The following is a 15,868-nucleotide window of genomic DNA, read 5'->3' on the forward strand; positions in this document are numbered from 1 at the left end:
GCTATTTTTCTGAAGCTGCATTTTTTTCTTTGTTTATTAAATCATACATTCTATAAAGAGTGAGGTGGAGATTTTATTATTTACAATTTTTTCTTTAAAATCGATGTCTGTACAAGTAGAACATTCCTTCCAGGCACTGGAAGGACATTTAAACGTTATTGACACATATTTCCTCTACTCCTAAGAAAACTTATTTGGAGGCTGCCAGTTGAATTAATACATTAACCAAAGTAAGGCAGCTCTCTCCTGTTTTGATAAACTTCCTGTCAATTAAATAAAAGGCACAGTGTAAAAGTGACTCTGCCCAAGTTAGTGTTTTGACAGAAATGTTTGTATTACACCATGGTGTGATCATCAGCAGCTCCATAAATAAAGGAATCATCTGCCGGCCTTCCCACCTTTTGGGTGGGGTCTGTTTTCTCCTTCAGTGGAAGGACATTGGGTTCATCATTACTGCTGAAATTTTATTACTTTAGATTTTATCAAAAAACTTGGTGTCACCAGGTCTGAACGGAAAAAAAAAATCAAACATTTCTTTCTACCCTCACACACCACCCAACACAGCACTTCTGATTCCCTAGCAGACACCAACTGGGTGTCCTGTAATTTCGTTGAATTCTGACACTATCTACCTGGAGATAGTATCAGATCTCACAGGCTGAGGGCTCAGTCCCACAAGACTGCCCCACGCCAGCCCACCCTTTTAGATGCCAATTGCAAGCTACAGGTCGTGACCTGTGCTTCTGACTAACTCACTCCTTGGATTTGATCCATTTGCTAGAATGACTCACATAACTCAGGGAGACACTTCACTTACCTTTACCCATTTATTAGAAAGAATATTATAGGGATTCATGTGAACAGCCAGGAGGAAAAGACACATCGGATAAGGTACTTGGAGCTTCCACGCCCTCTCTGGGTATGTCACCCTCCAGGAGCCTCCACGTGTTCAGCTATCCAGAAGCTCTCCGAACCCTATCCTTTTGGATTTTTATGGAGGCTTTATTACATAGGCATGATTGATTACATCACTGGTGATCAACTCATCCTTCAGCCCCTCTTCCCTTCCCTGAAGGTTGGGATGGGGGATGGGACTGAAAGTTCTAACCTCCGGCCACGGCCACGTGGTTGGTTCCCTCTAGCAACCAGCTCCTTCCTAAGGCTATCTAGGAGCCCACCAAGAGTCGCCTCATTAAAACAAAAGATGTTCCTATCACCCAGGAAATTCCAAGGGATTAGAAACTCTGTGTCAGGAGCCGAGGTCAAAGACCAAATATTAAAACCAAAGAGTCTCCTAGCACCTCTATCTACAAGGGTTATAGGAGCTCTAGATCGGCAATAGTGACAGAGATTTATTTCTTAATATATCACAATATCACACATGGTTTCCTGATTTGGTTATTCAAATTGGTTTATCTTAGCTTTTTGTCATCCTTATCTTGTGAACGTTACAGAATGAAACTCACTTCTCTTCAAAGTTAGAAAAGTGACCAGCCGAAGGATTACTATCACTGAGGGATCATTTAGAAACAAGTGATTATTCTAATGCTACTAACTTAAAAAAAAAAAAAAAACAACCCCCCCAAAAAAAAGTTGGTGAATCAGTAGACAGCTGTGCCGTATATATTCTTGCAACTTTCCTATAAGTTTAAAGGTATATCAAAACAAAAAGTTATGTACGCACAAATAGATGTTGACTTTATATGATTTTTATCTGCTACTTTCATGAAGAAGGATGGGGTTTGAAGTTATAATTGAAACAGGTACATATTTCTGTACTTTGTTAAGTAAAAAATTAAATCAGTCATATATTTTTTATTAACATCCACTTGTGGGTACAAAACTACTTACTGTTTGGAGTTTGCATAAACATACTTGTTTAAAACAACAGCATTTTTTAGGCTAAATCTGTTTTTCCATTAGTTGAAGTCATAGAACCTTCAAAGCTTCCTGCATTTCTGTACCTGGTATGTCCCCTCACATTTTGGAACTATTATCTTCTTGTAAATGATTAAAAAATAAAATTAGATTAAAACTTCTTGAGCATTTCTTTATTAGGAAAAATATGAATCCACTAGATATTCTTTTGCTAGCTCTTACTGTGCTTTTTACTTCAAGCTGAAGTCCCCTTTCTACTTTAAATGTAAGAGAGAATCTTGTGCTGACATGAGATGCTCATTACCACCAAGGCACTCATTACCAACAAGGGCACTAAAGGAATCGCAGCTTTGGCTGTCTCTCACACTGAATTTGAGAGTTGCTATTATTAGAATGCAAAAAAAAAAAAAAAGATGGTGGGGGAACTATGTGAGACTTGTGGTTAGCTAGACCTTCTGTGTTTTAAGAATATTTCTGTCTCTGGGTCAATTGTTACTTAACTACTCGACTATATGAAATCAAGTATATCAGCCAGGTGCGGTGGCTCATGCCTGTAATTCCAGCACTCTGGGAGGCTGAGGCAGCCAGATCACCTGAGGTCAGGAGTTCAAGAGCAGGCTTGAAACCCCGTCTCTACTAAAAATACAAAAAAATTAGCCCGGCGTAGTGACGCGCGTCTGTAGTTCAAGCTACTCAGGAAGCTGAGGCAAAAGAATCACTTGAACCCGGGAAGTGAAGATGTGAGCAGTGAGCAGAGATCGTGCTCCAGTCTGGGTGACAAGAGTGAAACTCCATCTTAAAAAACACAAAACACAAAACACATACACACACACACACACACACACACACACAAAAGAAAGAAATCAAGTATATTTGTAGTTTTTGCAGTAAATTGATGCCTGCCATTATTTCTCTCCATTTTGTGTTCATTGTACTATAAGGTGTTTACTGATTTTTTTCTTCTTTTTGCATTTGAATTACTCAGATCCCTTTGAACAGTTCGGATAGATTTTCACAAGGGAAAGGAAAGGAACTAATATTTATAGTGTGTCATATATATCTGGCACTGTGCTAGGTGTTTTACTTTTGTGATTTGATGAAATTCTCCAAACATCATGTAATGGATGTTCTTATGCCCATTTTACATTGGAGGAGACCAAGGCTTGGAGATGTTACTTAACAGTAGTCTCTTAACCAGTTAATGGCAGAAGCAGATCTCAAATCCACTATACCACTCTGCCTCATTTGGGTGATATTTTCGACTGAAGATGCCAAGAAATACATGTAAAGAAACACTGTAGACTGGGTTTGAAATGTGAACCAAAAGCTGTGTTTCCTGATGATTGTTTTCAAGGTCCCCAGTAGCACTCTCCTCTTCCTCTGAAGCCTAACTTGGTCCCTTTCGATGCCTCAGTTTTTGTCTTTGATCCTCCAAATAATTTTTTGCAAAATGGGACCCTCACTCTGAAAAGCACCTCTCGTCTCTCTTGAGATGCCGAGGTTCATGCCAGCCCTTTTTCCAGTTCAAGTTGTGTCATGCCTTTCAAACATGTGCAAAAAGAAAGTGGCTCTGATGGCCAGAGCCAGGGTGGCTCATCCTCTTCCCAGAATTGAAAAAAGTAAAACCAACAAAAAGGAATTAAATCTCTTCACATGAATAGAGAAGCTAGCCTAACCCAAAAGAATTTTTGGTTTTAAAGAGGATTTGCCTTCTTTTTTGGGGTGAGTGACATTTAATTCACTTGGCCCCATTAGAAAGAAGAGAAAGGAGGGCAGTGCGGTTTTAACTTCGAGATATTTTACATTTGGAGTGGCTTCGGAGCAGCCAAGCACTGGGTCAGTGTCCCATTTAAGAACAACTGGAAAAACAACATGTTAGAAACATGTGTTAGGCACAGAGAGCCTGGAAAAACAATTTTCAAAGTATTTTAGCATTTAAAGTAGCTTAGTGGCTACTCTAACATATAAATTTCTTTTTAAGACTTATTGTGAGATTGAAACTGATTCCTAGATGTTAGATGCAGTTGATACGGGAAACATTTCTAACATGCAGCTATTGAGATAGTGTCAGGTTCTGGACCATTTATAATAACCAAAACAATAGAGTCTGTGCTGTTTACCACCATACCGCTCGTTGTTTCACTGCCACCTTCTCTCTGCTCATCTGACTGCCAGCTCCTTGAGGGCCTAGATATTGCAGGCACTCATCACCATATGCGTGTTTAAGTGTCGTGAATTCATTGAATGCCTAGCAAATCCCAACATACATATTTGGGTGCAGCATCACTTCATCTGGATCTTGGGTGTAGAAATAGCACCATATTCTAACCCTGGAAGAAACTGGCCACACTGAGCTTACTGAAAGATAATATAACATACACAAAGCCTAGTAGACTGTATATTCAGAAGTTTTTCAGTGGTAACTTTTCACTACACTCCACATTCGCCACAACTGATTTTGGGGAGCAGAGCGAGCTGGCATGCATGTGTAGACCTAGCCTCGGGAGGCTGAGGCAGGAGGATCACTTAAACCCAAGTGTTGGAGTTCAGCCTGGGCAACATCTCTTCAAAACAAAAGAAAACTGAGTTTGGAACTGAATCCCTGTGGAAGATGTATCCTGCTGTAAATACTTGTCTAATGAAAAGATGGATGAATACATTCCACTTCCTATCGATTATTCTAGAATTCACCATTCATGTGGCCGGGCGTGGTGGCTCACGCCTGTCATCCTAGCACTTCGGGAGGCTGAAGCGGGTGGATCACCTGAGGTCAAGAGTTCAGGACCAGCCTGGCCAACATGGTGAAACCCCGTCTCTACTAAAAATACAAAAATTAGCCACGTGTGGTGGCGTGCGCCTATAAACCTAGCTACTCAGGAGGCTGAGGCAGGAGAATCTCTTGAACCAGAGGGTCGGAGGTTGCACTGAGCCGAAATCATGCCACTTCATTCCAGCCTGGGTGAAAGAGCGAAACCGTCTCATCTTTTCTCTACTTCTGATTCTCATCCCATGTTTCTGTTTGTGAGAAAGGAGAAAAGTGAAATAAAGACTCTACCAAGTACATATTTTATACTTGACATCTGGAAGTAATATCGTGAAATAGACTCTCACATTGTTGTGGAGTTCCAACACAATAAACTTAAGGTGATTTATACATCTTTTATTTATTTTATTATTATTTTTGAGACAGAAGTTTGCTCTGTCGCCCACGCTGGGGTGCAGTGGTATGATCACGGCTCACTGCAGCCTCGACCTCCCAGGCTGAAGTAATCTTCTGCTTCAGCCTCCCAAGAAGCTGGGACCACAGGCATATACCACCACACCCGACTAATATTTTGATTTTTTTTTTTTTTTTTTTTTTTAAGAAATAAGGTTTCCCTATGTTGCCTAGGCTGACCTTGAACTCCTAAGCTCAAGCAATCCTCCTGCCTCAGCCTCCCAAAGTGCTAGGATTACAGGCATGAGCCACTGTGTCCGGACTATACATTTTTTTAATGGCATTATTGATCCTGGCATGAGAAGAGAAAAATAAATGCTGGTACTAATAATAACATTGTTTGCAATGCAGCGCCAAAGTTCTTTAATATGGCTCTTGGCCCAAGTCAAACAAGCAACAAAAACTCCCAGTCCTTTTTTTTCCCCCCTTCTTGTGTTTTCAGAAAATAGGAAAAATGAGGTTAAACAAGAATTTTGCTCAGTTTGCAGAGGCAAAGTGAGGCTTGCCAGTGCCGGGTACTGCTGGGGTGCGTGGAGCAGGTGACGGGGTGTCTCTAACACCGCAGCTGGACTGTTCACCTTCTGAAGTGAGGTTCCTGAGTCACACCTGGGGCTGTCTTGATGAGTCATCAGCCTTCCAAAGTGGTTTTCTCTGGGAAGTGGCACATTCACAGTGCCGCTTATTTTCCCCACCCTAGGGACAAAACTCTGGTAAATGAAACCCTGCAGGAACTGCGGGTATTACAGTCCTGATTTGGCTCATCTGCTCTTTGGGGCTGACAGCAGCTTTGCTTGACTCAGCTTCTGCCTGGGTGAGTAGGTTCAGATAGAATGAGTCTGCAGAAAAGTCGGTGGTGCTCAGTGGGAAGGACGTGAGGGAGATGGATCACCACAGCTGGCCAGGGCAGAGGCACCAGGATGCCTTTCACATGGCTGCTGTGCCTACTGCTGCTAACTTAAACCAGTGGAGGCTTCTTGGCAAGTCTGCAAGGGAAGTTGAGGATTAGAGCCTGGTAGTTAAAAATACAATCCCTGCCATTCATTCGGAATTCCAGAGAACGCTGAAATTTTTTGAATTGGCAAGTGAATGGTAGAGACCGGAACCATACACTGAAATAACTTCTCTGGTCTTGTATCATCTTTTATTAGAGGATCCTAAAAAAATCCCCTATTTATATATCAGTTATTATTTCTGTGTCATAGACTGCAGCTATGTTTGATGAGCTGCCTAAGTGAAAATCTGACCGGAAACTTTTAACTATAAATTCTTTGTGGTTTCAAAGAAGGATGAACTTTCTCATCCAACACATTTCTGTTGTGTGAACAGTCACCTTTATTATATGGCATGAGTCTTTTTTTTTTTTTTTTAATAGCTTTGGGGTTTAAACTCTGAATGCTTTGCTAATAGATGTGTCCGCTGTGCACATTTGCAGCTTGACTTTTACCTCTTTGTATCTTTTATTCTAATGCATTAAAATAGCAGGAGATGGTGCCGTTTAGGATTTGGGCAGAATGGAAGAATAATTATAACCAATAATAGTGTTTTAAAAGCTGCTTTGGGACAAAGAATTATTAATTCGGGTGGTAGAAAGAATGACAATGTGGGAGGAAGATTGATTACTTTAGGGCATGTAGAGATATAATAAAACTTAAGCTATGTATCTCTTCAACCACGTGAAGAGCCATTACTTTATTTCTGATTGTCAACATATTTGTACTTACTGTCATAAGTTCAAAAGCCGACTCCACATTATGCAAATAGACTGATAAAGTTAAGCAGAGGGGATCAGTGTACTGGATGGCTACTAATCTTATCTCCAGGCGCGGAGGCTCACGCCTATAATCCCAGCACTTTGGGAGCCTGAGGCGGGTGGATCGCCTGAGGTCAAGAGTTTGAGACCAGCCTGGCCAACATGGTGAAACCCCATCTCTACTAAAAATACAAAAATTAGCCAGGTGTGGTGGCATGCACCTATAATCTCAGCTACTTGGGAGGCTGAAGGAGGAGAATTGCCTGAACCGGGAGGCAGAGGCTGTAGGGAGCTGAATCACGCCATTGCACTCCAGCCTGGGTGACAAAGAGCGAAACTCTGTCTCAAAAATAAACAAACAAACAACCTAATCTTAATATTACAAACGTGATCAGGTTGGGTTGCTAGTTTAGATGTGGGTGATGAGCTGAGCATCCACTGCGATGGGGCTTCTGCTGTCACGGGCTCCCTCTGTGATGCGGCCTTCCTTCTGTGATGCCTCCCTGGGGTTTCTACTGCAATGGGCTCCCACTGCATTCTGGTTTTAGGTGACAGCAGAGGGACTACCTGGAGAAAGTGTGCATCTGGGCCTGGGAGAATTAGTAAGTGTGCATACCACCCCGTCTTTGTTCTTGTGGTTAAGACTCATCTCTGGTGTTGGTTGGCAGAGCTAAGTACTATTGGCAAAACAAAACAAAAGGTGCTACTCAAAGAAATGTAAGATATGAGTAAGATATATGTCATCTCCTAGGTCTTGAAATTTAAATAAGAACACACTGATAGAATGTTTAATTTGATTCAAATGCAAACAGTATTTATCCCCAACATACGAGAAAGTAAACCACTTTTGCATACTAGTATTCTAATTCTAATTGAGGACAATTTTTAAAGTTTAATGTAAGTCTTGGCAAGACTTCTTGCCATCTGGTACAGGATTAAAAATTGGCATAGCATTTGTTCTCTGCTGACAGTGGGTCAGATTCACTTGGCAGGCCCTATCGGGAATTTATCAACCTCATCCAAATCTGTTTCAGTTTCCATTTTTAACACTAGTGGGCCTAATTGGACTGAGTCACAAGAAGCACGTTGCAAAGCTGTTTCATTTAGCAAATTTTAAGCTAATTGTATTCAGTATGTACATTTGTTTTAACATTAAGAGGATGGTGAACTGACCTACTAAATCAAAAAAGTTTTAAAAATCTGATTTTCTGAAATAAGACAGTTTGCTTATACTTAAATGGGGCTTGTAAATATCACAGGCTTGGCAGATTTTTTTTCTTTTTTCTTTTTTAAGAGATGGGATCTTTCTATCTTGCCCGAGCTGGTCTCCAACTCTGGGGCTCAAGCAGTCCTCCCACCTCAGCCTCCCAAAATGCTAGGATTACAGGTGCGAGCCACCGCACCTGGCTAGTATTATTTTTCATATGCCTACTATGTGCAGAACACTTTGCTGTGTTCCACAGGGTCATTTCTGTGGAACATTTCTTCTGGAAGAGCTTGTATTCTGCTGGAAGAGGAAAAAAGAGGTAGTAAGGACAGAGGCTACAGAGGAATTTCACCCAGGGGATGAAGACAGGGAGCAGTGAGTATGATTGAGTTTTAAACCAGTCTGCCTTGGTTTTATGACCCCAGGCTGTCTTTAAATTCTCATCTCATTGGTGCGGTTCTCTTTAACTGCTCAGCTAGGTTGTGGCAAAAGAAGAGGCAGTTTGGAGGCTGCTTCCAGGTCTTGTCCTAACTACTCTGCTGATGGCGGGGAGCCCTGATGTCGGACACTGTATGAAACTCTAATTTATTAAATAAATGGGGGACAGAAAAAAGGCAAAGCACTTATGTTTGAAGACAAAATCTTGGCCCATAGAAATAAGCAACATGCTGCTAATAGTTTTAAATTCTTTCAAAATGAAGCACTTGTAATCATTCCTATTTTTATATCTTTGTATGCTTCTAGCAATACAAAATATATTACATGGGGGATTCTCTGTTTCAGAAAGTCCTTGTTGTATGGCTTCCTTCTGTGAAGTTAGTGTGGGTAAATTCATCCCAAAACACCAGGCCTTTTCCTGGGTGGTAAGAAGCTGGAGGATTTTTTTGGTTTTGTTTTGTTTTTTGTTTTGTTTTTGAGGCGGAGTTTCACTCTTGTTGCCCAGGATGGAGTGCAGTGGCGCTCTCTCAGCTCACTGCAGCCTCCGCCTCCCTGGTGCAAGTGATTCTCCTGCCTCAGCCTCCCGAGTAGCTGGGATTACAGGCATGCACCAGCATGCCCGGCTAATTTTGTATTTTTAGTAGACACGGGGTTTCTCCATCTCGGCCAGGCTGGTCTCAAACTCCTGACCTCAGGTGATCCACCCTCCTCGGCCTCCCAAAGTGCCGGGATTACAGGCCACCGCGCCCGGTCTGATTATTCTACTTTTGCAGATAAGATTTTTATCTTTGCCTTTACTGTATAGTTTGCACAATGTTTTTGATTTTTACACCTAGCCAGTACATCACCCATTGTGCATAATAGGTATATGATCCATGGTTGTTGAAAAAACTTGAACCAAGCGTTGCCAACCTTGGACTCAAGGCTGGAGCTGCCTTCTCTGCACTCACTGCTGAGTGAAAATGACTTTAGGAAGCCAGGAGAACTGGCCATGAAATCTTTAAGTGACTTTGGTGGTCATAATATTCCCAGAACAGACCTGCTTTATGCTCACAATGAGGAACCAGTATACTGTTAGCTTTTTTACCTCTGTCTTGTGGATATGGGTAGTGTGACTAGGATATCCAATTAGGTCACACAAGGTCAGAACTAATATTAAACCCAGATACCCAGGTATACGTGACTCAACGACTGCGTGTGGTCTTTGCACATCTTTGCAGAGCCCACAGAGTCTGGCAGTAGGCTGCTTTGTCTGGGAGATGCCTATGTGAGTTGTGCTGTTATTTCATGGGCCGTGGTGACCCAGGGGGACTTGGATACCAGGTATCCTTGGGATATCTGCCTGGAGGTTAGACAGTGAATGGATTGTCAGAGAGAGAGGATGGGGGGAGGGAAGGAGGAAGGGAGGAAAACCAGAAATATTGGCAGAAGGGAAGCCCAGAGGCCATTGCCCTCATCAAGGTGAAAGGTCATGAAGGAGGTAGAAGGAGGTAGCAGTGGCTTGAGAGGAGGAAACTGGAGCAAAGTGAACACCCTCTCCGCAGGCTGATGGGAGAGGCCAGTCTGAAGGGAGGGTGACTTGGAGGGTGGGCGTGCCACCCCACCAATTTCAAAACATTTTAACCCCAAACACACAATTTACCTGATAAATAAAATGTCTTTCTATTATTGTGTCTTTCTTGAAGAAAATATTAATCCATGAGGGAAAACTGATTTCACACGCCACCGTTTTTCATAACCTACCATTTCCAGCCAGTATCTTCTCAGAGACGTGCTGACCTTTCTTGCCCCTTCGCAAACTCCATGCTTTCTTCCCACCTGGGCAGTTCTCTAAGCAGAGACTCATAATGTGATTGGAGGCCAGAAATTGGTTGGTCTTTCTGGGACTGAGAGAAGGAGACTGTCTGGGAAGTAGTGGTCCCAGGGGCTCTTGAAGGAAGGGGAAAAGCCCACTCCCGCTTATATTTGTTACAGGCACTGTTAACCCCACATACTAACAGGGCTCTCCATGGGAAGCACTTGTAGAGGATTTTTTTTTTTTTTTTAAGTCGAGGAAAAAAATTTTTACTGTCAAGAAAATCTTTTCTTCCCCGTAGGAACTGCTATTCTTTTTCTTTATAAACAGCATGGGATCAGGTGATTGATTCCATTTGTCTTCTGATTTGAGCCACACAAAGGTAGGAGCCAAATCTGTAGTTTATCTTCAGGAACTTTTTTTTTTTTTTTTTTTGAGACTGAGTTTTGCTCGTTGCCCAGGCTGGAGTGCAATGGTGCGATCTCGGCTCATCGCAACCTCCACCTCCCGAGTTCAAGCAATTCTCCTGCTTCAGCCTCCCAAGTAGCTGGGATTACAGGCATGTGCCACCACGCCCGGTTAATTTTGTATTTTTAGTAGAGACAGGGCTTCTCCATGTAGGTCAGGTTGGTCTTGAACTCCCAATGTCAGCTGATCTGCCCACCTCGGCCTCCCAAAGTCCTGGGACTACAGGTGTGAGCCACCAACCACCCCCCGCCGCCCCCGTGTCTTCAGGAACTTTTTGTACCTTATGACCTGTGTATTCATGCATCAGTTTTCTTTTTTGTCTTTTTGTAGCTTCATTAGTATTTTTGTTTTTGCTGGTTGTGAAAACAATACATAAATCACTGCTAAAAACCTGGAAAGAACAAAGCAGTTTAGATAAGAAAAAAAAAATTACCAGTGAGCCTATTATTTGCATATATCATATGCAATATGTTTGGTATCTCTTTTTTTCTTTTCTTTGTTCCATTTTCAAATATGAAACCTGTACAGTGTATGTATTTACAGAATACGCATATGTAGTCAGGTTAAATATATTTGTGTATGTGTGTGTATTTCCAAGGGAAGTTATACTTTAAAACAGCAGAGAGACTTTTTCTTGAAGTAGACTAAGCAAGGGAGTGAAGCCAGGAAGGAGGTGGGAGTAGCGGGGAAGTGGGGATTAATCTACCTAAATTGTGGGTCCTGGCAACCACTGAGATTACACTGAGAAATACGAGAAAGGAAATGACTCAGTAACACTGAGAGAGGGAGCAGAGATGAGACAGCAGACTGAAAGAGTGAATGGCGTATCCTGGGTTTGGGAAGCGGTGGGAAGTAGGGGGAGCTGGAGCCTGAGGCACTAAGTGATTAGAACAATAGGAGAATTTAGTTTTCAGATGAAATCATCAAGGCTGTGTTAAGAGCCTCTTGTCAGCAATCGCTCACTCTTACTTGTTGCATTCAGCCTGGGAGCCACTCTTGACACCATGTTAGCGCAGCCTTACAGCCGATGTCAGGTTGACTGGCCTGCAGAGCCAGGAATTTGAGTGGCTTTCTTCTCAGAGTTGTTTTGGAGCAATGAGAACTGCTCACTTAAGAAAGGCTCCCTCTTGTACTACAGCCTTTGGGGAATACTGTGAGTGACACTTTTAATTAACAAATCCACTGGGAACAAAACTCCTTTAAATGTGTTGGCTGAGTGTAGTTTGAAGGGTGGGCCGTGGAGGCTCCCACTGCACTGCAGGAGTGCTGGGACTTCAAGCTACGGGTAAGCTGTACATCTTTGGGGTCAGAACTATCAGGATGAGGTCCACCCAGAAGGCCCCACACACTGTCCCAGGGGATTTCGGCTGGCAAGCTGTGCTGGCACTCCTTAGGCAAGATGAGCTCATCTGCCACTTCAGATGCTGGGCTGCCTATGCTAGATGTTCCTGCTCTTGATGCATTCAGGAGCCACAGCTCACTTGTTCAGAATGGGAGGGGAGAGTAGGGGACCAGCATTTGGGAATGCGTCATTCCAGCTCCTGTATTATTCCTACAGCTGGTAGCTGAAATTCTGATCACAGAAGTGCCCTTGTACATCTTCCAGCAAATGATGTATATTGCCACATCTCACCAGGGCCTGTGCTGATGTTGGTTCTAGCGCAGCATCAATATCCATGGTGTCAGAGAGTCTAAGAAAGGTTTATGAAAGAGAGGAGGATTCTTTTCCTTCTGGTACCAGAGTGGAAACTATTTACGTTGGACATGTCTGCCTTGGAAAACATGCCGCTTTAATAGAATGAGTTCTGAAGGAATAATCAAAGCATTTCTTAGGTCTAATTATTTTGCTAAAGGGAGTTACTTGATTTTGACACCCTCACCAATTAGTTCCTCACTTGGAAGGCCTGTGACAAGCCTGAGGCTGGCTATGCGTTTCCACCTGCCCAGAAATTGATGGATTTTATGAAAGCTTTTAACAGAAAGCTTTAAACAGAGCTACAATAGTTAAACTGAAGGTGTAACTAAAACTATTGTTTTTATTATTATTTATTTTATCCTTAGGGACATGTTTTTCATCTCTTTACTTCAGTCTTTCCCCATCTTTTCTTTTTTCTTTTCTTTTCTTTTTTTTTTTTTTTTGAGATGGAGTCTCACTCTGCTGCCTAGGCTGGAGTGCAGTGGCATGATCCCAGCTCACTGCAACCTCCACCTCCCGGGTTCAAGCGATTCTCCTGTCTCAGCCTCCCGAGTAGCTGGGATTACAGGCACGCATCACTATGCTAGCTACTTTTAATATTTTTAGTAGAGCTGGGGTTTCGCCATGTTGGCCAGGCTGGTCTCGAACTCTTGACCTGTGGTGATCTGCCCGCCTCAGCCTCCCAAAGTGCTGGGATTATAGGCATGAGCCACCACCCCCGGCCTTTTTTTTTTTTTTTTTTAAAATCACATTTATTCTAAAACCTTAGACCTTTAGACCCAAGTTTTCACTCAAGGCAATGGATGAGCTCCCCGTGGCAATACCTACAAGTCTTGCATTAAGAAATCTGGATAAAAATTTTAGCAGAGGAAGCATTTAAAAGTGAGGAAACAGACTGAAAAGAAAACAAGACAAATACAACCTCAGTGCAAGGAAGTTTCTAGACTGATTAAACATAATGCAAGTGAAAGTGGTTTCCTACCTTAAAGATTCAAAGGAGGGCATTGTTATTCAAAATTGAGGTGTGTTTAACAGAAACAACAATCATGCCCCTTTTGTTGTGTGTCTAAGGAAGGTCAGCTGTGTGGGCCCCGACTGGAAGAGACCAGCGTGATTGTGAAGCCCGAAACAAAGGGCTAACATTCAGTTTCTTCTGTCAGTGTTTGTTGTCTTTGATGGATATGGAAAGATCTCTGATACTGGGCTGGGCGTGGTGGTTTGTGTCTGTAATCCCAGCACTTTGGGAGACTGAGGTGGGAGGATCACTTGAGTTCAGGAGTTCGAGACCAGCCTGGGCAATATAAGGAGACGCCCACCTCTACAAAAACAATTTTTTTTTTTTTTTTTTGAGACGGAGTCTCGCTCTGTCGCCCAGGCTGTAGTGCAGTGGCGCCATCTCAGCTCACTGCAAGCTTCGCCTCCCGGGTTCACGCCATTCTCCTGCCTCAGCCTCCTGAGTAGCTGGGACTACAGGCGCCCGCCACCATGCCTGGCTAATTTTTTGTATTTTTGGTAGAGACGGGGTTTCACTGTGTTAGCCAGGATGGTCTCAATCTCCTGACCTCGTGATCCTCCCGTCTTGGCCTCCCAAAGTGCTGGGATTACAGGTGTGAGCCACTGCGCCTGGCCAAAAAAAATGTTTTTTTAACAAATGAGCCAGGTGTGGTCGCAGGTGCCTGTGGTCCCAGGTACTCAGGAGGCCGAGGTGGGAAGATTGCTTGAGCCCAGGATGTCGGGGCTGCAGTGGGCCATGATTGTGCCACTGTACTCCAGCCTGGGCGACAGAGCAAGACCATGTCAAAAAAGGAAGAAGAAGGAGAAGGAGAGGGTGAAGGAAGATTTCTGATACTGTTTATAAAACAAAGTAGAGGAACGGGATGAATCTACTCATCTTTTATATATATGTATCATAAACTCTCACTAAAGGAAGAGCTTGATGGAGTGGGACAGGGAAAGTACCAGGAGTGACCTGTGATGTGATTTGGAAGGTGGTAGGCAACGCTGGAGGCCACGTCCACCTTTCTTAGAATGTACTAGAAACTCTGAGCAGAAGCTCATGTTTCATGTTGGGCTAGTTTCTCTGTGATTAAGTCATAGTAACAAACTGGAAGTTGTATGTGATCAAAAGTGTAGTCATGTCTTCTCCCTTATAAACCTTCATGCCTCAATATCTAAGTTTCTCCGTAAGCTGGCACTAGTCGGCTTTCCTACTGTTATTTCCTACTACTCTGCCTTCCAGCTACACTGTTGTCACCTTGCTTGGTGACAGTGAGCTTCTTGAGGGTTTTATGTCACCTTTGTGGACCTCGAAATACCTTACACTCCTACTGTGAGAGCTTGCTTGATGACAGCCAGAGGGATCCTCATTATGTCAATTCTGAGTCAGGAGAGTATGGGGGACTGGCTGGGAAGGTGAGCATGGCCCCCCTTCCAGGAAGGAGCTCACGCTCTATGGCACTCCAGTGATTGGATGGTCGGGAAGCACTGAGGTGCTGGGGAATACAAAAGCTCCACGGGCCGAGGTTCGGAAGTTCACTGGGGCTCACTGCATGCAAGGGCCTGTCTGGACAGTGAAGTCTTGGGCTTGTGTTTAGAGAGCTGCTTGCAGAATCCCCAGTGTAGCCTAACCAGGATGCAGGGAAAAATAGGCAAGTATGTCTTTGGATGAAATCAAGCACAATCTATCAACCACTCATAAGCAGATCCTAAGGGAAGAATCAGTGTCATTAACTGTTATGTTGTTGGTGGTGATGATGATAATGATGCTGACAATTAAAAAGATAATTAATTGTTTTCCTTCTTTTAGTCACATAGAAAAAATCACCACATGGCAAGACCCTAGGAAGGCGATGAATCAGCCCCTGAATCATATGAACCTCCACCCTGCCGTCAGTTCCACACCAGTGCCTCAGAGGTCCATGGCAGTATCCCAGCCAAATCTCGGTAAGCCCCAAGCTTTTTTAAAATTAAAAAGTAATTTTTTTTTTGAGTTTTTTGTAGAGTTTGTTGCCCAGGCTGGTGTTGAACTCCTGGGCTCAAACAATCCTACCACCTCAGTCTCCCAAAGTGCTGCGATTACAGGCGTGAACCACTGCACCTGGCGGAGCCCCAAGCTTCGACTCCGAGCTGAAGAAATGGGTGTTCAATCAAGGGGTGGCGGGGCTCATAAGTGGTTCTGGCTGTTTCCATGTCTCTTCATGCACCCAGACGGTGTTTGCGCCTTCTTCTTGGCTGCAATACCATGTTACTCTTCTGCCGCCTTTTCCTTCTTTACTTGGTCTCTTTACCACCAACTTATGATACTGCTGCCTCAGTTTTAAACTACAGTTCTGACCTCCCCTCCGATGGCCTTAATTGGGGTAGAAAAATCAGTTAGGCCTCCTTTCTTCATCTAGACTGAGGCAAGTAGGACCTACACG

General features: G+C 43.3%; 1 protein-coding gene across 5 annotated transcripts in view; it reads left to right on the forward strand.

Annotated features, from left to right (window-relative positions):
- WWTR1 (WW domain containing transcription regulator 1) overlaps positions 1–15,868 on the forward strand; it is a 217,737-nt gene that overhangs the window by 146,654 nt on the left and 55,215 nt on the right. For all 5 annotated transcript variants that reach the window (XM_025375094.1, XM_025375096.1, XM_025375095.1 and 2 more), the window contains one exon: positions 15,256–15,392. In XM_025375094.1, the coding sequence (XP_025230879.1) occupies positions 15,256–15,392 (137 nt within the window). The remainder of the gene's footprint in view (positions 1–15,255; positions 15,393–15,868) is intronic.

This window comes from Theropithecus gelada, chromosome 2 (assembly GCF_003255815.1).
Source record: "Theropithecus gelada isolate Dixy chromosome 2, Tgel_1.0, whole genome shotgun sequence".
NCBI lineage: Eukaryota > Metazoa > Chordata > Mammalia > Primates > Cercopithecidae > Theropithecus > Theropithecus gelada.